This window comes from Labrus mixtus, chromosome 14 (genome assembly GCF_963584025.1).
Source record: "Labrus mixtus chromosome 14, fLabMix1.1, whole genome shotgun sequence".
Lineage (NCBI taxonomy): Eukaryota > Metazoa > Chordata > Actinopteri > Labriformes > Labridae > Labrus > Labrus mixtus.
The window spans coordinates 12,058,778-12,080,453 of NC_083625.1; the positions used below are offsets into that span (position 1 = coordinate 12,058,778).

General features: G+C 37.8%; 3 protein-coding genes across 4 annotated transcripts in view; all 3 read right to left on the reverse strand.

Moving 5' to 3' along the window:
* fnip1 (folliculin interacting protein 1) overlaps positions 1-5,787 on the reverse strand; it is a 40,574-nt gene extending 34,787 nt beyond the window's left edge. For both annotated transcript variants that reach the window (XM_061055096.1, XM_061055094.1), the window contains exon 1: positions 5,594-5,787. In XM_061055096.1, coding sequence (XP_060911079.1) covers positions 5,594-5,685 — 92 coding nt within the window. In that variant the 5' untranslated portion in view covers positions 5,686-5,787. The remainder of the gene's footprint in view (positions 1-5,593) is intronic.
* A 284-nt stretch (positions 5,788-6,071) lies between these two features.
* Positions 6,072-9,668, reverse strand: LOC132988696 (uncharacterized). The gene is made up of 8 exons (XM_061056266.1): positions 9,356-9,668; positions 8,927-9,030; positions 8,382-8,634; positions 8,170-8,304; positions 7,954-7,993; positions 7,698-7,759; positions 7,296-7,327; positions 6,072-7,206 (listed from the first exon to the last, which is right to left on the reverse strand). Exons 1-8 carry the CDS (start codon positions 9,450-9,452, stop codon positions 6,820-6,822), a joined length of 1,110 nt encoding a protein of 369 aa, XP_060912249.1. The 5' UTR covers positions 9,453-9,668; the 3' UTR covers positions 6,072-6,819.
* A 1,109-nt stretch (positions 9,669-10,777) lies between these two features.
* The window catches only part of acsl6 (acyl-CoA synthetase long chain family member 6), a 40,095-nt gene continuing 29,196 nt past the window's right edge, over positions 10,778-21,676 (reverse strand). The window contains exons 12-21 of the mRNA XM_061055098.1: positions 19,947-20,081; positions 18,661-18,795; positions 18,403-18,498; positions 18,014-18,086; positions 16,201-16,289; positions 15,658-15,774; positions 15,403-15,546; positions 15,137-15,238; positions 14,965-15,036; positions 10,778-12,958 (exon numbers count right to left, since the gene is read on the reverse strand). Coding sequence (XP_060911081.1) covers positions 12,818-12,958; positions 14,965-15,036; positions 15,137-15,238; positions 15,403-15,546; positions 15,658-15,774; positions 16,201-16,289; positions 18,014-18,086; positions 18,403-18,498; positions 18,661-18,795; positions 19,947-20,081 — 1,104 coding nt within the window. The 3' untranslated portion in view covers positions 10,778-12,817. The remainder of the gene's footprint in view (positions 12,959-14,964; positions 15,037-15,136; positions 15,239-15,402; positions 15,547-15,657; positions 15,775-16,200; positions 16,290-18,013; positions 18,087-18,402; positions 18,499-18,660; positions 18,796-19,946; positions 20,082-21,676) is intronic.

Sequence of the window (21,676 nt, forward strand, 5' to 3'; positions counted from 1 at the left end):
TGGACTGACACATTTTGCTGCAAAGGAACAAAGAGTAAGTTCTAAATCCTCACTTTGTTGAACTGTATTCAAAAAGTAAGGTACACAATGACAAAGTTCCTCAATACAGAACTTGCAAAAACAAACCTATAGATACATTCATACTTACAGACAAGATACCTTCACTGCTGAGAAGAAAACAATAATGTAATTTGCTAAATCTAACTCTTAAATATTTCCATTAAATGACAATATTATCGCATTGCAGATGAAAAAATAACTCATAACAATCAAAACATCGATCAACAGCTCAAAAAAAATGTTGGGGCTCTTAGCAAAACACTAACTTTATCATTAAGCTGACCAATAAATCAGACTGAAAAAGAGAAAAGAGTATACTCTAGATTGTATCTAGAGCCACGTTTGTAGAGTATCACAGCCTGCGGTTCATGATATGACAAGTTCTAGGGTGCCTCCTGCCCTTGTGTCGTGTAACAGCTAGTTAGGGATGTTACCAATCTGACTGCAAGCGGCTGCATTATAGCTGTTTGTCGGGCTTAAGGACTGCCTCCGCTCCAGCTCTTAGCCTGTTGCTAGGTTGACTGAAGGTTTGATAGTAAGCATTTCCAATATGGCAAATGCCATGCATGGGCTTCCAAAACAAGCCTTCGGAAACCAATGGGTAACGTCAGTCAGACGTCATTCATATTTATATTCAGCCTGTGTATTTTTCATATCATACTATGTATCACATGTAGAAAAGATATCGCAATAAAAAAAATTCAAATATCATGCAGCCATAGTCTGTAGTAACAGCCACTTTGTAGACTCGTGGTGGCAAATCAGTTGCGGTTTCCTCATACATCTTTTCCACTCTCGTAGCTGTTCTCCTTTCACCAAACTTAATGGGAGCATATCTCCAGACACAATTTCTTTGCTTTTAGTAGGCTTTTTTTTTAATCTGCTCTGCTATCATCACAACATGTGCCAACAGGTTTAGCAAATGATTTGACAATCATTTTTCCTGAGTTGCTCAAATAATGATGTCGCGCTAACACCTGGTACCGCAGTATTCGATTAATCTTACCCTTCCTATGCATAACTTGTAGCCTTCATAAAATCAAAACAGTGAGTTATAAAAATATAAAATAAAAAAAAGGGAACAAACCAAAAAAATGCAGTCTTCTTTTTTTATTAGGCCTGAATGATATTTAAAACAATGTGCAGCGTGGGATTACTTTGATCAATAATTTGATTTTTTTTAAAAAAGGAAGTGTAGTAAATACAGAAATATTACGCATGAACTGTGAAACTGGAAAACAATCACCAACAAACACTTGTTTATTATCGTGACATCTATAGTGGGAACTGTATAATATGGTCACTAATTACAAAGAAGTTCTCATTTTACAGTTTGTTATGTTGGTTACATGGTCATTTACCAGTTTACTATCATTTAGAAAGGTCACACAATTGTCAACATCAGCCAAATAATTACCCAGGTCTAAAGAAATATAATGCAATATGCTTAATTCGATGTCCTCAAAAACAGGATATGCAGGCCTAATTGGATGTTAAGCCGACATACTATAACTCACCAGAAAGCTTCCACGTGTGTGATGTGTGTGTGGCTTTTACGTAAAACTGTATCTTTACTATGACCCTGCAGTTCTAAGAAGCCAGAGTGTGGCCACTTAAAATAGCCCTGATAGGAACCTGATGACAGTCGCTGTCTTTACAAAACCCTGGCAGGCCTGCAGCTTTTGCACCGTCACAGAAGAAAGAAGCCTTGGAATGCAATTGCAAAACTTATACATAAATCTATGATGATTAACAAGCTTTAAAATGCTCAAGTACCCAAAATACAGAGTGTGAAACAAACACACACATACACCTCACTCTACTTGTCTAGCTTGTAGCTTTATGCCAGTGACTGAAAAAGCAGCCATGTGATCTTCCCACAAACATGAAAGCCTAAGATTGATGAAAGAATCACATGACACACAGAGTTATGAAAGTACGCAGTGCAGGGAGGATGCCACTCCAGTCAGGAACCTGAGACACTACGTATCAAGTAAAATACCAAGGAATAAGCATAGCTATACATACATTTAATGTGGCATTGAACTGCATTACGCACTATGCAACATCATGCATTTTTCCAGAGGGAGGAGGAATGTGAGATACGGCTGACCCTGAAGTGAGCTGCATACACAACCAAATATGATTCAGTATGGTCTTAGGGCTGGTATCAATAAAGAAATTAAGATAGCAATTAAAGCGTGTACAAATGCTCATTTCCAACAAACCTTAAATTGCAATATGTACATGCCTTTTTAAGGTTTATTTTTGCTTAGAGGACAGTGGATAGAGTCAGAAATCAGGGAAAGAGAGAGTGGGGAATGACATGTGGGAAAGGTCGGTGCCACAGTTCGGATTCGAACCGAGCTGTCAGTTTGAAGGACTATGGTCTCGGTACATGGCGCACGCGCACTAACCACTAGGCTACCGGTAGCCTGACTGTACCTTTTTTTAACACCTCTTACTTGAACTCACTCTCAGCCAAAAAAATAGCTTTATTGAGTTACATGACCCCAGGTCAACAGTCAAGGAAGTTTCCTATAGCGGGCAGAGGCTAGGGGCAGCCAGTACAGGTAGTGTGGCTGTAAGTGGGGAGGACAAATCTATTGGCTGACGAACAGGCCACTGACTGGCTGCAGGATGAGCCAGGAGCTCTCAGTGTAATGTACAGTATGCTGTCCCTTGTCAGGTGCTGCAGCCAGGGAAACAGGAGAGGGTTTTTAGGCTTTCATCTGGGGTCAGCCAACCTGCTGCCCTCTGAGGTATTCTGGAGGGCACAGGGCTATGCTATGAAATGGTTTGGGTGATGTATTATATAGGGCATCAGGGTAGCTAAAGTGCGAATGGCTTAAAGGGGAAAATGAACTTCATTATTAATACTGGGCCTTTTAATGTGTTGGTTTGGCTTTTCTGCCTTCTACTGTATCTATCCAGAGATTTAAGGAGTGTCTTTTTATTGTGCAGGTATTTTTCATTTAATTTCATTAAGGACATCATTATTTTGGGACAACCTCCCTCAGTTTTTAAGGTGATGTCTTTCAAGCCTTACTACTAGGAATGGATTGAAACATCTTTGCATTTGCTGTATTACAAAATCATCATAATGCATGCTAACTCTGCAGTATGACAGCCAATTAAATTATCATTCCTGTCCCCTGTTAATCATTTAAATATGAAATCCAGTTCACCAGAGCTCTCCCTTTTTTTCATCATTTTCCACTTTTTCTACAATTCCCACCTCTTTAATCTATTCTTTCTTTACATCTAACTGGACCATCTAAGCTTCAATTTTACAGTACATCACGTGATCTCTTCCTTGAAAAAATGTCTCTCTTTTCCAATTATTCTCTCATCCAGAATCTTGTTGACTTAAACAATGTACTGTATTCAACAATATCCTGCCATTCAATTATTCTCTTCATCCATCAGTCCTTCCTCTTGCCTTTGCTGTTTTTTTACATAGTTCTGCTCTCTCCAGAGCAATTCATACCTAATGAATGGAGAGCTCATGCACAAGGTATGAAGAGCACAGCTGACTATGAGTTAACATAAACACCTGGTTCTTGCCTGCTCTCGGATTGAAGCCAGCCAACCACAAACACACACAGCTCTGAGCACCTTGATGGCCATGGAACGTCTGCTGGCACAGACACCAGGCCAAAGGGCATAAAGCCCCACAACAAGGAGGTAAGATTTCTAGTCCATTGGTAAATAAATCCACCATTGGTGACAGCAGGCTCAGAGCAAGATTTTCCAGTGCAACTGTGTTTAAAAAGAGCCTTTTCCCTATGGTGGCAGTCCTGACCCTGACCCAGAATGTGTGTGGGAACATACACAGGGAAACTGAATCAACTCAGGGAGCATAGAGTGTCGTACTTCTCAGGTCAATGATGTATGAATGCTCATTTAAGTTGAATTTGGCCTTTAAGTATTTGAATAGCAGGTTCTTGTACTGCCTTTACATTATGTGTTGTGCTTTACCTACCTGGACTTTCTAAACAAAAAAAATATTTTGTACAATTCTTTAAATAACCTACTTTCAATACATTTATTATACTTTGAAAACAAGCAGAAACCTCTGCTGCAGATTATTGAGATTAACCTACACAACTATCACATTTACCCTTTCACACACATAATCATATCATCACACAGGATTTTTCGCAACGTGCCAGGCTGCACATCAGGATCTCTAACCACAGTAACAAACACGCAGATGGCGATGAACTTCAGGGGCAAATTTTAGATTGGTGTGGGGTTCAAGAGCCAAACTGTCAATTAGGGAACAATCCACTACAGATCTGAGCCTCAAATTGTTTTAAGGACACCGTTTTAATGTCAAACAGGTATAAACCTGTTATCAAAACAAGCGCATCTCAGGATTGGTCAAAGGTTTTTCTTTTATGTTTCCCTACAATAATGAAAAATGTATTTAAGAATGTTGCCTGAAGCTAAAATCTGACCATTTTGATCAATCAGGCCTGATGTGAGAGCTTAAAGGGTATTTATATAATTATTATTTATGTATACTTTAAAAACCACCGACAGTTCACACTGTTTTGCCATTTCTATATTTGCATTGGTATTCTTGTACTCGTACTCTTGTATTCATTAGTTGACATGTGGTACAAGGGAAACGTTTAACACTATATTGAATACCTATCTTGCATTTATTCTGGGCATCCCTGGTGTAAATATGACACTATATGGCGACAGACGCTTTAAACAAGCCATCATGCAGAACATTTCAAATCGTGCATCCCCAGACTACATCCTGCCTGTGGGGGCTGAAGCCAAGTTTGCCGTGGACCTTTCTGTCATCGGTAGTCCACTCAAGTGATCGCATGTGGTTTCAAAACAGAGCACACTGTGTGCTCCTCTGCTGCTGGACGACACTGGCCGAAGAGGACGGTAACAGTGTGGTCACAGGGCTGGGGAAGAAGCCAGCTGTACTTTGTTCCAAGTTATCGTGGCTATAGCACCAAGATAAGTGACAAAAAGAGTGTCACCGTTTTCCATCTGCCACGCAGGCTTATTTACTGTTAAAGAAACACAAAAGAGGCACACGAGGGAGACAAAGGAGAAAAACAGGACAATGCTTTTTGCAACTTCGTAGCGATAAAACCGATAATTCGGGAATGAAGTGACTGTTCAGTAAATCACTTTAATGGTGAACACCGCGCTTGCAGCAAATGCTTGTGTTCAAAAACTTGTGAGCTGATGAGACGCGTGCAGCCAGACGGGCTAACGTCTGGCTCCTAGCATTAGCATGTAAGCTAACAGGCTCACTGTCAGTGTATGGGGGCTCAACACGTATCCCATGCGTCTCTGCCTTTGTGAAACTACAGAACAACACAGCGACTGTTTCTTATTTGGCCTTGTGTTAAAAAAAATAAAAATAAACACAATAATAATAAACAGTGTCCTGCTTTCAGACACCAGTCATAAATAACATTAGCACACGCACGTACAACGTTACACACAAACTAGATTAGCGCGCGCACACACACACACACACACACAAAATAGCTACCTGAAAGCTGGGTCCTCTTTGCTACATCTCGAGGGCTGCGACGAAAACGCATTTCTCTTGTTGAAAAGTTTCTGGAAGAGAGTCGGAGGCATTTTGTACCAAATAAAGTCGGTACAGAAGGTCTCTTTTTTTTCTCAAATCCACGAGCAAATCTTGTTCCTTGTAACTGTCTCCATGGGTGTCACAGTCATATGACAGGCATTAGTCACGGGAGCTGCTTGGTAACCCACTACATTTTTCTGATTGGCTGAAAGGATGCTGCTGCTACTATGAATTACCTGATTGGCTGTTATTTTTGGCTCGGCACCACGTGGTCAGTGGATTTGCTGTGTTGATGTTTTGTCGGGAATCGTGACAGCATGAAATGTATTCACTAAAAAATCATACAAGTGCGTCTGCTGAGCGGCTTGCAAGACAGAAAATCCACATGAAAAATAGGTAAAGTTTGAAAGCCCAGACACAACAAGATTCATTTATTTATGTAGCCTAGCTTTTTTTTTTTTATTATTGTAAATGTATTCATGTTGGCCACTTCTTTCTGTTGCTAAAATATTTCTAATTATTTAAAAATACACAAACTCACAAATGTAAAAAACAAAAAGTAACAAACAAAATAAGCTAATATTTACTCTATACATTTATCATTAACATTTCCTTTACACTTTTCATAGCATTTACATATAACCAAAAAGACCAAACAAACAAAATCACAAATAAATATTCACAAACAACTAATACACTTTACATTGGCCTACATTAAAATGTTTTTTTTTCTATGAACAGAGAAGATAGCAAGACAATGCAGTACTGACATCTAGTGGTCATATTGCTGCAGACACCTGTTTAATAACATTTATGCTGACTAAAAAGAAACAAGGGGCTATTTTAGTTTGTAAAGTGTATGGAATAGGACATTAAACAGTTATTTTTCGTGTGCAGATGGTTTCAAAAAATACATTTTGTAACAAAAAAGCACCTACACAAGTTTGTTCAAGGTTGCATGGTCAGTTACTGTGATGAGTATTCTAAGGTGTCTACATAAAGGGTAATGTGTGGAATCCTTTCAATTTAGCCTCTTAAAATAAAGAGTAAATTTAGCCTCACAATTCATTTTCCATGTCGACCTTTAAACAGTATTATACCACTGTTACACAATATTTAAACATACATACCACTTCCATTTAGATTGTGGCAGAAAGCCCAAGTCTATACACACATTATTTGGCCTAAGATTTTTTGGGCTTAGCTGTAAGAGGAAATAAAGGTACACTCACGAGTCTGATAATCCTTTCTTTCATACTTTGAAAGAATGCATCCTTCTCACTGTCATTGCCAAAGTCAAAGAACTTTGCTGTCTTCGAGCTACTTTCTGGAGGCCTTTTCAGTGACACCATCAGACCCTCTGTCTGCTCTTTGAAACTACTCTCACCTGTACTTGATGTGTCCGCATCAGGCTTATTCTTTTCAGTCAGGATGGCTGTTCCAACTGGTTCAGTGGCGTAGTGAGGGGTTAATTTGTTAGCAAGTATGTGTTTCTCTTCCAAGGTCTCAGAGATGATTGGACTTTTGAACCACACCTTCTTCTTGTACAAAATGGGCCTCCTGTTCGTTAGCTGGGGAAGCAAAATTGTACTTTGGATTCAAACAATAAAAAAATACCTTTTTCAGGCTTATATGTAATAAAGAGCTATGTTATTCTTACTTTTGGTGGGGTCTTACTTTTGGAGGCTTGATCTACAATGTGAAGGATAAAAAGTACAACAAAACAAATTACAACCAACATTCCTCTTAAAAAGAACAAGTTTCATGGTGAAAAAAGGCAGTCAAAAACTCTCGTCACTCTGATACAGTATTAAAATCCTTTATTAAACAGAGATGTGTCTACGGCTATTTCCTGCCGTTTTTTCCACCATGAACTTTGTTTACAAATAACCTGGAAAGTCATTATTTGATTTTATTTGTATTATTATTTCTTATTATTTTTGTAATATTCCACATATTTCATTGCATGTATTTGAAATTCAAGTTTCATGAAAAAAAAGCTAACTTCAATGATTCATTTAAAGTAAGACTATTTGATTAAGATAGACTCAATGAGTTTTACCTGATTTAAATGGGTCTCTATGTAATTTGGTCTCAGCCTCAGCCTCAGCTCCACCAGGTTGGCTTCATGTGGTAAACAGTGATGAAAACAATTGTTAGAGCATGCAGCAAGACTATTACCTGGTGTTGGTTTTTTAAGACCCTCTAAAGGCCCCCAAATTCAAAGGCATCAACATTCAGGGTATTATCATGAATTGTGGGAAATTATAATGTTTTTAAGTAACTTTTCAAATAAAAAGTTCAGCTTACAAACTTACTTGATCTCACTCTTCTTTTCAGCAAGAATCAAAGAGACATCTGCAGACAGAGGGTTTGTTATTATTAGACAACTGCCAACTTAATACATTAAATATGACATGAGTTTATAAACCCTGAATTGTGAAAAGGTTAAACAGTGTAAACAGAAACATGAAAATATGAATTTAATTGTGATTAACCTTGAGTACAAATATGAGATTCTCTCATACTATTACCGATGATGTTCGACAGGTTGGGGGGCTGGTGCATGTGAATGCTCTCAGCATGGCTCACATCCAGTAAGGTGGAGTTTTTTATGTAAGGGTGTAGACCCAGAAGATCCTCGGTAACAGGAAAAATCAATTCCTTCACTGTTAAAAGAAGAAAAAAAATACTAGAACAAAATAACCTTGTATTCTGATTGTGGATTATTAAAATGCACACACACCGTAGCTCTCTTTCCTGAAGATCTCTGGGGAGGGAAGGCTGCTGGAAGAAGAAGCAGAGGAGTAATAGTCTTCCTCATCATCACCAGAGCTGAACGTTGAGGATGACTCCAGGCTAGAGGATGTGATGCTGTCAGGAGTCACTGCCAAGTTTTCTTGAACTGGTGTTGCAATATACTTTAAAGCCACATGATCAGATGCCTTCAAATTTGATGGGTGACCTGACACTGAATTGCAGCACACAGCCTTGCTAGTCTGTGTATACAAAGCATAAACATTACACAATTGGAGAGTTAAACAGAATAAATGTTTTAGTAAACTATATTTAAGTAAAATATATTCCAAAAAAGGCGGGGGGGGAGCCATGCAATTCAGCTATTTATACAGGAAAAAGGTTGAAATCAGGGTTTACTTGTTTTAGGTTTGTTAATGCTCCCTTGCTTCAGATACTGCCCTTATTCCAGCCCACAATAAGAAAACTGTTTTTGCAAATAAACACACTTATTATGATTCATTATAAGCATGAAAATAGAAAGAATATACCCACCAAGGCTGGGTTAGTTGGCCTGACAGTGGGAACATTTGTCTCTTCAAAATCAGGTTCCTCTCTAATTGCTTCATGATGCCTGATGGCCAGAAATTTCCTGCAATCTGAAAAGTTTTGAATGGCTAATAGGGAGACAGCTAATAAATGGGTCACATATAAACTAATTTAAAGCTTAGATAAGTTCACTGATTATATGAAAGCAAGTTTATTATGAACATCAAGTTGTTAAACATTTGTTAAACACAAGTTAATGCTAACAATCTTTAAATAAAATAGGCTTTCAGTAGGCCCAGCTTATGCTCAAGTTCAATAACCACAATGTGTGTGTGTGTGTGTGTGTGTGTGTGTGTGTGTGTGTGTGTGTGTGTGTGTGTGTGTGTGTGTGTGTGTGTGTGTGCGTGCGCAGTTCCATGAATTGGTATTTCTTACCGTATCTTTTTGTCAATGCTGGTTTCACAGGTGTATCTCGTTTGTTGGGGAATCCACTGTCACGACTGCGTTTTACTCGGTACTTGTATCGAGCCATTTCTGACCTATTGAAGTTAACGTATAAATTTCGGTCAATGGACAGTTAATAGTTTTAAACAGACGCTTTCCAAACGTTGAAAGGACTGTTGAGCGCATATGAGTTATATTAAAGCAGATTATACTAAGAGAGTTCTGGCTAAAAACCTGTCAGGATGCTTAAAATACATGGTAACTTCGGTCTCCTCCGGTCTCTGTGCGGTGCTTAGCAACCGAACACAGCTGCAGTTAATCTGACAATCAGCTGTTAGTGACGATTATATGGAAACCCAACTCGTCTTAAAAAAGATAAATTATCCTCACATAAGATTTTCTCACAGATCAGTCTTATTGTCATAATTTCAACTTTTCCAGCTCATAATATTCCCTTTTGTGTCAAAATTTGATTTTTATCAATTTTTTTTTTCTAATTATTGAAAACTTTATCTTATAATTTTGACTCTCTGCTCATCAGTATGACTTTGAATAATGATGCTATCTGGGTTATTTTCATGATCGTGGCATATTTTCAGCCTGTTTTCAATGATTGTACTTACAGAAATGAGCTTCCTCACAACTTAAATCTCTGATACTTCTATCATTACATTTGTTTAAAGGCTTTTACTAAAGTGCTGGTTTGTTTACCTCGATGCAGCTAGAGTTTGACAGGTGTGTTGTCATAGTACACTCAATGGCCATATGAATAAATATATAGGCCTACTAATAGGCTAAATATAACTTACTCAAAGTGAGATTTTTACGGATCTCTGGTGGTCGAAGCATGTAATTAGAACAATTTGCATCTGTAAAAATGTTACAGTTGATATTTAGTTATTTTAAGCAAGTGGGCAACTGGAGTACCTCTTTCAGATACGTGCACTGTTTTTTACATACCTGTGTCAAAGAAATGCTGGGACTTTCAGGAAAGCCTGAAATAAAACCTGTTTTCAAACACCATTGAATACATAATGAAAAAAGGACAGAGACACATGTTTAAAATCATTCCAGAATATCTTTTATTTCAACGCCCGTGTCCACATTACCCACCCTCCCTCATCCCTATTGCTGCACTCAATCATTACAAGGATATGGTGCTGATTCCATTTTACAGCAGAATAGATAAATAAATAGGTACAATTCATCTCACTACACGCAAAAAGAGAGAAAAAAAATCCATTCAAACCACTGATTTAATAAATATGCTTACATCTAGCTGTCCTCATTTATGTACATCCACATTGTTTATGCTTTGGGACGGTAATCAACTTAAAAAGCCTATACATTACCTCTACGTGTAAACCCTCAAAAAACGTTTTTCATTTGTTTCAAAAGTTGATCGTTGTTCAGTTTTCCTTCAGTTAGTGAAATCCATCAGCTTTGCCTACATTACAAAGCCTTGCACTAGCAGCAGTAGCTGTGGGTAGCTGCATACATCCTGCTTTTAATGGCCAAAAAAATATCTGTATTTTTCAAGTCAGATACAATCGGTCCAAGCATTACAGGGCAAACTGCATGCATTGCCCTGAGCCCTGGTTTTGCATTATATTTTTTTCTTTTACCTGACATACTATTGTGCAAAGATGAAAGTAAAGAAAGTTGTGATTGAACCAACTGCAAAATGTGATCTCTAATTTTTGTTACAGTACGGCCATTCCTCCATATAAACAAGGAGCATGCATGCTTAACTGCTGATTGTAGCCACGTAGAGATCACTTCATGAATGAGTAAATGCATGGCGTTTAGTGATGTGGCCCAAACATTCAGATGCTCCACATGGAACAGAGTGGACAGCAGTGTTTTGTAAGGCAGGAGCTGCTACTCTCTCTACCTTATTGGCTTATTTAGACCTCAAACAGGAGGATGTGTTGTTGGTCTAAATACCCAATGTCTGGGTTAACACAAGTTTAATAACCATTTAATGTTCAATAAAATAAAAAATAAACTGTGTGCGACTGAAGTTAAGTCCGTTTTCCACAAGGTGTCAGCATTATCACAGCTCTTGATTTTTCCTTGAGCTACACTATAAACAAAGACATCACGCTTGCTGTCGTAAAACTGGATAAACGTTAAGTTTGGCTGGTGGGTTTGAACTGATGGAGGAGAGAAGAGAAGCAGATTGAGGGTGCTGATGAGTTTCTAGTGCTGGGGAAAGAGCATTTGAAGGTTTGTTTTGGTGGAAAATCAGGAAGCAATAGAAATACCAGAATTAAAATAAATAACAAAAAAAGTGAAAAACAACATACATTGTATGATGTATTTCCCTTCTTTTGTATGGACTCAGTGTGTGATAATTACATGAAAAACAGATGTCAAAAGGACAAATACTTGCTTGTTTCCTAAACAAACACATGTTTTTCATTGTGATGAACTTTTCCATGCCACATTAAATCAAATGATGACACAGAAAACCAAGTGAAGAGGTGTATTGCACATCGGTGTTGTCTAATGGAAAGCAGTTACATCTTCTGTGCTAAACAAACACTTTAAAAAGACTGCTTTGTCACCTGTCAATGTAATAATGAAAAATAATCATTTATCCAATCACGATACAGGGGTTGGGTCAACTGAGAATTAATCGATGCTGGCATTAGACTAAAGGATGGACTAAAGGATTCATTTTTCCATCGAACCTAACTGCTATTGTTTAAAACAAAAACTGAAGCACTTTTTTGACAAATCTGTAAAAAACTAACAGACTCAATAAGATATTTACATTTTGTTTTTACCTTTTTACCTTTTGTTTCAATAATAAAAAAGCCAGAAACCATTGAACAGTCAGTAGATGTTAATATGTAATCTGTAAAAATCTTGCACACTTTCAAGCAATTCAAGTTGTCCACCTTGCATTCATCAGTTTTTACAGTAAAGTAACATAAGTTAACCATATATTAATCATACTTAAGTTCCCTCTGAGTATAAACATTGTTAGGAATGTTAAGCCCAGTCTTCTTTCCAATTCTCAAAGCTTTGATTGGACAAATGATTGTTTTTCATCTTGGCGCTGAAAGTGTCACATATTGCACCTCCTCTGCTTCAAACTGACAGAGCTTTGTATTTTGTACTGTTAAAGCTTTGCTGCCCTCTGCTGTACAACACTGGAATGTGATCGCAAATACAGACTAAAAGCTCAATCATGTCCATTTTAACATATGCATTAATGTAATTATGACACAGTGAATGCATACATGAAAAGGCTATCCACATAACAATGTGTCAACTATTTCACCTTAAATATTTGATTTGATTTATGCATTTTTAATCGTCTATAGTAGGGCCAGATTCGGCTTTCTTTCCCAAAGCATTTTACTTCTAAGGTGTCACATCTTTGTCCTGCGGCAGCAGATCTTAGTGTGAGGATGCTAGAATGAAAATAAATTCTGCCAGGATTCACATGGAGATGCTGCTGTAGAGTTGTTCAATCTTCCCCTTGAAGAACTCCTTCAGCTCCGGCCTCTTTGCCTTTAGTGTCGGAGTAAGGAGGCCGTTTTCAATGGAGAACATGTCATTGTGGATGTAGATGTTCTTCACCTTAAGAAAAGAAAAAAGAATGGAAGAATAGAACAGATATTGGATGAAACCAATTTTTTAAAGATTTTCTCTAACTTTCGTGCAAACTTATTTGGTTTGATAAAACTATAAAGGAGTTAGAGTGCAAGTATGTTTGCTCAGACTTTGATAATCTAAAAGAATGACTTAATGTAAAAAACTTTCTTTAGTTGGTTGGTATCAGCTTCATTTCTTTCTAATGTCATAAGAAAATATTCTCTAAACTCAAAGTCTTTAACAACACCTTCTTTCAAATTCATTATGATATTATTTACAGTCTAAAGTACTATCAAAGATCATTCATACACAGATTTAAATTACTAATGTGTGAAAATGCCATTACTTAAGGACAACAGAGAGATTAAACAACACATCAAAACAGACTTCAAGGTTTTGCTACAACATTAACAGTTTTTTTCTTCTTTAAGGACAACATTATTACTAACATTATCTCAAAGAAAACACAAAATGCACACTAAGAAAGGCTATATTCAATGGCTCTGCCAAACATTTCATTTTATTATTGGGCAGTGAACATAAGGAACTTGAACTACTGGCTTTGCTATGAGAATATTGAGAACCCTCCATTGTGGCTGGTTGTCGAAGCAAATTCAGCTCATCCGGTGACTTTGAAATCCTTACTATATTCGCCTCTTTTGTCTTCCACTTCCCCTTATTCAAAAAATGTTATTGTTGCCTCCTGCCTTAAAATTTGGACCCAATTCAGACGCTTCTTTGGGCTTCAAACCTTTTCTTTCCGGGCTCCAGTCTCAGCAAATCATGTCTTTCCTCCGTCCTTGTTAGACAGTGCATTTTCTATGTGGGCTAGGCTGGGCCTAAAAACTTTTAAAGATTTATATATAGACTCAACATTTGCGTCTTTTCAACAGTTGGTTGAAAAGTTTTCATTACCTCAAGGCCATTTCTTTAGGTACCTCCAGATTCGTAATTTTATTCGCTCTTTGCATCTGAATTTCCCTACCCTCCCTCCCACCTCAGATTCGGATATGTTTCTGGAGCCTCTTCCATCATTGAAGGGTGCAATATCTGTCATTTATTCAAATATTCCTAAAATCAGCTCAAACTCTTCTTTGGATACCCTCAACGCTGTTTGGGAGGCTGATTTGGGACAGAAAATTTCAGATGGCGCTTGGGAGGGAATCCTGCAGAGGGTACACAAATCATCTATTTGTGCTAAACACAGCTTTGCTCAGTGCAGGATTTTACATTGAGCCCACTACACTAAAGTGAGGCTGTCCAAAATATTTAATACAGTTTCTTCTCTTTGTGATCGGTGCAAACAGGCTCCAGCTGACTATATACATACGCTCTGGCACTGCTCTTCGTTAAATACATATTGGTCTGAAATTATTATGTGTTATCCAAGGTCACAGGGAAAACTATTGTTCCAAATGCTTTAACTGCTCTGTTTGGTGTGTTGCCCCTCTGCACTTTGTCTTCCCTCAAATAAAAAAAGACCTGGTAGCATTCTCAACCCTGCTGGCCAGGAGGCTGATTCTGCTGAGATGGAAATCCTCTGCCCCACCTACACATGTGTACTGGATTAAAGAGGTGCTTCATTTTCTTAAACTGGAAACAATCAGGTTAACCCTGTCTGGATCTGAGAGGTCCTTTGGAAAAACTTGGAACCCTTTTTTGTCATATGTCAAAAGCACAGAATGTCACTTTAATCTAGACTGAGAACCTACTTTTTGTTATTGTCAACCCTGTTTTGTTTTTGTTTTTTTCTCTTTAGGGGATATATGCCAGGGGAGGGGTGGGGGTGAGGGGTCTAATTGTTTGTATGTATCTGTTTGTTCATCTTGTTCTTGTTGGGAAAAAAACACACACATTCTGTATGGACATTGCTAAGTGGAAATGTTGTTAATATGTAAAAGCAATAAAGAAAGTTTAAAAAAAAGAAAAAAAAAAAAAGAAAGGCTATATTCTGTTTTTGCTCGATGTCAAACATGTAACTTCCTTCCAACCTGCTCAAAAGAGTGGAGGCCACTGGCCTTTCCCAGGTGCACCAAATCTTCAAGGATTGCCTTCTTCAATTCCTGTTTACAAAGAAAGTAAGTTATCTTCCATAAAACTCTTCTCTTATTAAAGTGTCTTTTGCTAACAGTGTTTGGAGCGTTCGAGCCGTGTGCCACCTACCGTGTTTTTACAGAGGTCTTTGTAGGTGCCTAATATGCCTTTTTTCTTGGCCCATTCAGGCATAACTTCAGGGTCAGGAACAACAATCCCCACCAGACATGACTGGAGAGAAAAAAAACATAACATGGAAAGAGTTTAATAATTTGGTGTAAGACTTAGCATCAGCTAGAGGATCATATCTTTGATTTATTAGAATGACAGTATATATACAGTAATGGGCTTCTGAAGGACATTTGAATGGGGAGTGTGTGCATAAATGTTCTCACCTGCAGGCTGTCACCATGAACATAGAGCTGTGCCACAGGCTGACTCCTAATATAGATGTTCTCGATCTTCTCGGGGGAGATGTACTCGCCCTGTGCTAACTTGAAGATGTGCTTCTTCCTGTCAATGATCTTCAGTGTGCCATTCTACAGGACAGGGGAAACAGGAAGAAAAATGTGAAAACCGCGCTTTATTCAGAGCATAAGTCCTGTAATATTATACTGAGCTATCAAGCCTCAATAGTGGAGTGGACGTACAGGTAACCATTTTCCGATGTCTCCGGTGTGAAGCCAGCCCTCTGGATCCAGCGTCTCGGCTGTCCTCTCTGGGTCTTTGAGGTAGCCTTTAAACACGTTTGGTCCCTTTACACAAACCTGGAAGAGAAGGAGAGGAGAGTCAAAGATAAACACTGTTTGTCTGGTGCAAATGTTTGTGCTAACTAGGGTCTTCTCTCTAAGGTTTGAAAAGTTAATACCTGTAATTAGAAATGTTCTAAACTTATGTGACACTTTTATTCTCTAGATTTTTAAGCATTTATTGCTTTTTAAATGGCCAAAGAACTTACATTTGTTAGTAGTAATGAAGTGTCCTCATATTGCATGTCAGCAGTCCTGCTTCTGTGTCACACTTTTAATATCATGAACTTGTTTCTGCATCTTGGCATTTTAATACAATCTAGCCAAAGTTGCATTCTAAAGATGTGAAAGTTAGCTCGCTGATATACGTATGTGATGAACATACAGTACAAACACACATATATACACACACACAGAACATAAACATTTTTGTCCGTTTATTACCTCTCCCTCTCCCTTTGAGGAAAAGTAGTTCTTCTCAGGAACATCCACCAATCGGATGAGGTTACACGGCAGCGGAGCCCCGACGTGACCTAATCAAGGGGACAGAACAGGCAAAATAATAAAGCATGTGAAATATATCCCTTCTTTTGAACTTTCCACCCTGTAATTCCCAGAATTTGAAATGTATATCTGACACTATCAACTATTTAATGGATTATAATATGAACAAATTGATCTCAAAGCTCAAAAACAAGCAAAACCACATGTTAAATCAATCAAATATTTTTTCAACTGTACATGGTTGGAAATATTCATTTAAATGATGCCAGAAACTGGCAGAAATGGCAGAAACAGCAGTTGTCATATGTTTTAATGGCACCACAAACATGTTGTGAAATTTCAGAACTGAGCAGCAGGGGGTGATGTTAGACCACATTAATGTCACTCATTAAAGGCTGTGTTTTCTAAAACTCCTAATATAGTCACTGCTGAATCATGAAAAAAACAGGCTGAACACAGATTGTATACAGTTGTGACAATATTTCAAATACAGACATTTTTACTTTTTTTTTTTTACTGACTAACAGGATTTATGCGAAGAGTCATTCTCTTCTAGTTTCTGACTGCATAGTTTCCAAGTGTTATGAATGATCCACGTAAATTTGTATATATTTATTGATCTCTACAGATCAAACATACAGTAGATCTAAGAAAGATATCCGCCGATATATCCATATTGGATTTTTTTTTCCTCTCCCCAATATCTAAATCAGTATCAGCCCCAAAAATCCCATATCAGTCAGGTCCTAAACGTACATAAAAACTACAGCCCTCAGAAAACGGCAATTACAAGTGAGTCATTTCACTTTTGCAGATTCATTTCACTTTTGCAGTGAAATGACTTGTATGTAAAAAAACTATGTATGCTATTCATGCTGAGTAAAACAGCATGACAAAATTAGGAACTAGAGTAATTCTCAGATACCAAGATTTGAAAAGCTGCCACACGATTAAAGTAATGCTGGATTAATGTATGAATAAAAATGTCTTAAACTGACTCAAAGAACCTCCCTTTTAAATTTGAAATGATAAGTTTATGACTCTGATTCCAATAACTCCATTTATCTAGATTAAAAATGTCTATTTTTTTCATGATGGGTATGCAGTGGGTATGTAATTGTCAGTTTTGTTTAAAGTATTTTAAAACATTTTTAAGGGATCATTCTTTAAACTACAGATGAAATTGCTTTTTACCTTAGTAAGAAACAAAGTGGTTTACTTTGGTTTAACTGGAGATGAAAATCGAATGCACTCAGGGAAAAATGCACAATACAATAAATCTGCTTTTAGAACATGTAATTGTAAAGGGGTTATTTGGAAAGTTACCATAGATGCCAAAAAGTTGGACCGAACAATACAGCAAGCTAACGAATAAATACAGGCAGTCATAACTTTTGTTATATCCCCTTCCCAGGCATTATGTCTGTGAACAATGTGTATGATCACGTCTCTCTCCCTTCCAAGTCTTGCCTGTTTTACCTTGTTTTGAACCTTTTATGATCTCCCTTCCATTCTACTACTCCCCCCCCCCCCCCCCCCCCCCCCCCCCCCTCCAACTCTTTACACTCTGAGTGGTAAAGTAGACATACACCATTTTAAACAACAGGAATCTTAAAAGCCTGCTTTTTTTCAATGTTTGGAGGACCTTATAAGGTTAGAATAACCATTAAACACTATTCAAGCAATTTTTGAACAAGTTCAGAGAGTTGGGCAGTGTGACAGCTCTGTCTGTTATATGAACAAGCGTACCAACCTGGGGTCCAGTCTCCAGGTGTGGTAAAGGTGCAGCCAGCTGTGCACTCTGTCTGGCCATATGCCTCGTAAACCTAAACGCAAACACAGACATGATGAGAGGGCCTGAGGGCATGTGAACATGTAGCTTATTGGTAAATGTATTGGATCACGTACTGCACTGCATGCTGGTTGCACATAGTACCTATATCTTAGAGAGGACCAGAAGGGGACATTTTGTTTTTTTGGCTAAGGTATGTCATGTAGGCATGTTGGTGTGACGGTTAAGTATTTGGAGGAATCCTTGTTGTATAGTGGTTGAGGTTGTTAAAATAATAAAAGTACCAATGTGTGTGTGTGTGTGTGTGTGTGTGTGTGTGTGTGTGTGTGTCTGTGTGTTTTCTGTCTGACCTGGCATCCAAGAGCTGCTCTGAGAAATCCCAGCACACTGGGTGAGGTAGGAGCCGCTCCTGTTATAATCATCCTCAACCTTCCTCCGAGGCTGGCCTATATGAGGAGGAAACATGTCATTTTTAAAGAGGGGTTTGTTTTTTCTGATTCTCTTTGAATTTTTACAGTGAAAAAAACAACAACTTCTAAGCATAAAAAGGCCCTTGCTAATACAAAAAAAAAGTTCAAATAGCTGTGACATGGGTTTTGTTTCATTACCTGAATCTTGCTGAAGAAGATTTTGTCCCAGATGCTGTCACTGCGAATGACCCCACTGCTGACCTCTGCACCTTTTCTCTTTGCAGCAAAGTTCAGCAGCCAACGTTTCAAAGGGCTGTTGGCCTGGCTGAAGATCTGCAGAAGAATCAATAGTATAATAATAAATATATAAAAATAATAATAATAATGATTATTATAATAATTAAAAACGTGATTTAAACAGCACTTTTCCATAGCAACGTTATAAATGCTAACTTTAAATCTTACAGGAGTGAAACTAATATATTTGTGGAATTAAATAGAACAAACAATAAATACTGAAGATTAAGCAGACAAAGCATGTTGATAATAAAAAGGTGTTCAAAAAGCCTTTTTTGGGGTTATGATTTGAGAATTGATTTGAAAGACTCAGCAAACACCGACAACTCACAGATTAGGACATATAATTCTTGCTCCAATTTTCTGTGTGTATTCATAAACAAAAATGGTCCTGAAATGATCAGGAAGCAAGGACCACTGCCCAAAGTACAGAAATAACACTGGAATTCCTCTTCTCACATGGTTCTCCGTAACACCTCTACAGGTTATGCAACAGACATTTCTGGGGAAACCATGCAGGGTTGAATCGCACAAGTCATGGTAAAAAAAAAAAAAAATCAGTCTATCCTGAATCCACAGTACTGCACTGTGAGCAACAGTCACATGAATCATTGAGGAAGCAGCAGCCAATTAATTTAGATCTTCAAACCACAAATCCCTTGTCAGAGTGTGTGACAGGTTCTCAAATACTGCTCATGTTACAACTGGTTTGGTTTTTCTAGGGAAACTCACAATATATCTTATGAGCTAAAAGAGAATAATTGAGTTCAAACTACACTGACTCATATAGTCTTAGTTAAAAATATATATTGAAAGGTTTGTAAATACTTATAAACTGTGTGGATTAAATTTAGAGAATGAAGTCCTTCAAACCTGAACTGTACTGCCTGCATGTGTTAATGAATCATAGACATTTATGTGGCTGATATGTTACAGTATGGTATCAATGTGCATCTTACTAAGAAGGAGAGGATATATTACTCACACAGAAAGCCAAGACTGCCCTCAAGGCTATGGCTGCTCTATTGCACAAGAGGAACTGATGGAGGGGAAGATATCTCACATGGGAAAGCGATAACACCAATATGCTCTGGAACTGGCAGCCCCATTAGTATCTAGTGATTAATAAAGATGGTCCAATTCCCTGAACTGACTCAGGTTTATTTGCTATTCGACGAACATCTCACCTTGTCGTACATGCGGTTAAGCAATCGAGGCACCACAGGGAAGATGGTCGGCCGCAGGGCCTTCATGTCGTCTGGGAGGAGACGGATGTCGCCCTGATAGAACCCGATCCGTCCTCCATGACAGTACACTACAGACTGAACACACACACACACACACACACACACACACACAAAGTGACTTTAACAACAAGTAGCACTATTTTGGTGTCTTTTATAAACAAACACCCTAACACTTGGAAAGGGTTTATTTAAAAAAACGTTTTAATTAGTAAAATTCTGAACGTAATCTGGTGTAACGTTGTGAGCGCTATAGAGAAGTGACACATCACAAAAAAAGTAAGTTTCTGAGGATTTCTCACATGTTGGGCATTAATGTGACACACCAGTTTCATGTATTAATCATGAAAGATGGTGTAGCGGTTACAGTGTATAATTCCCAGACTTTCAGATCACATGTCAGTTACTAAGAGAAATCACTTCTTTGCACAACATTTTCTACTATTTTACACTGATTGGAAAAAATGCTCCTTTAGGTTTCTTGTGTGTTAATACTAAGTGGGGCATAATAAATATTGTATTCTGAAGTAATTATTATTATTTTCCCAGTGGCCAAAAAGGTGCTTACATGTACCAGTCATACATGTGATCATCTTACAAGTTCAAGACCCACATGTATTATCCTACTTCAGTTTAAAAATAAATCAGTAAAAATATTTGTTGTACAATAATTGGCCCCTGTGACTAAACTCTAATATGTGCTTTTTGGGAAATATTAAATGACTTTATCATAATGTAAAGGAAACAAAACATCTTGAACATAACTGTATGATGTACAGTGTCATTCTGAACAAGTGCCTCCAGTTGGATAAATAGTAGAGCCAGACCGATTAATCCGCCTCGTCAGCTTATTCAGTGACTATTGATAACGGCTGATTTTATCGCAGATATGCACTGATATTACTCAAATTATACACCAGTCAAAAAGCATTTCATTTGAGTTTCATTGTATTACACTAGCGTTTCTCTGTCACCAGCAAAGGGTGCTAAATGGATTATAACAAGCATTCTAACTCTCCAAAGTGTGGAGTGCACGTACATGTGCAGTTACTTTCCAGTTGAGTGACCATCTTGTTTTCATTAAGTTTATCTCTTCCATTAGTGTTTGATAACTGCATTTGAGGGATTCACACAATAAATGTGTATATCTTTATCTGTCTCTACAGATCAAACTCAGAACTAAGAAAGATATCGGCGGATATATCAATATGGGATTTTTTTCCTACGCAATATCTACATCGGCCCCAATCGTGCCCTAATAAATAGTAGCATAAAAATGCAAATTGTCCCATTATATTCTGTTGAATGAATTGACACAAGTTATATAAATGTAAAAATACTCAAGTACAGTACCTTAAAGTATTAAGTTACATTTAAGCCAAATATTAAAGACAGGTAAGTGGTGTTGCTTTTACACCTGCGTGTAGTTTTAGTGTGTAAAGAAAACTGACCCAGATGAACTTGCTGATTGTATTGCAACGAGGTCCTCTACATGTCGAGACATGACTGCTTTATGTTTTACACTCATACAAGAGAGGAAGGTACAGGCTCTCGCCGGAAAACAACTTGAATCAGCAGCAGAAGAGATGACTCAATAATCAGCAACCAGGAGTGAAACTATACGACTACTTCTTTTATAAAACCCCACAATCCTGCACTGGGGAGAGAGAAAG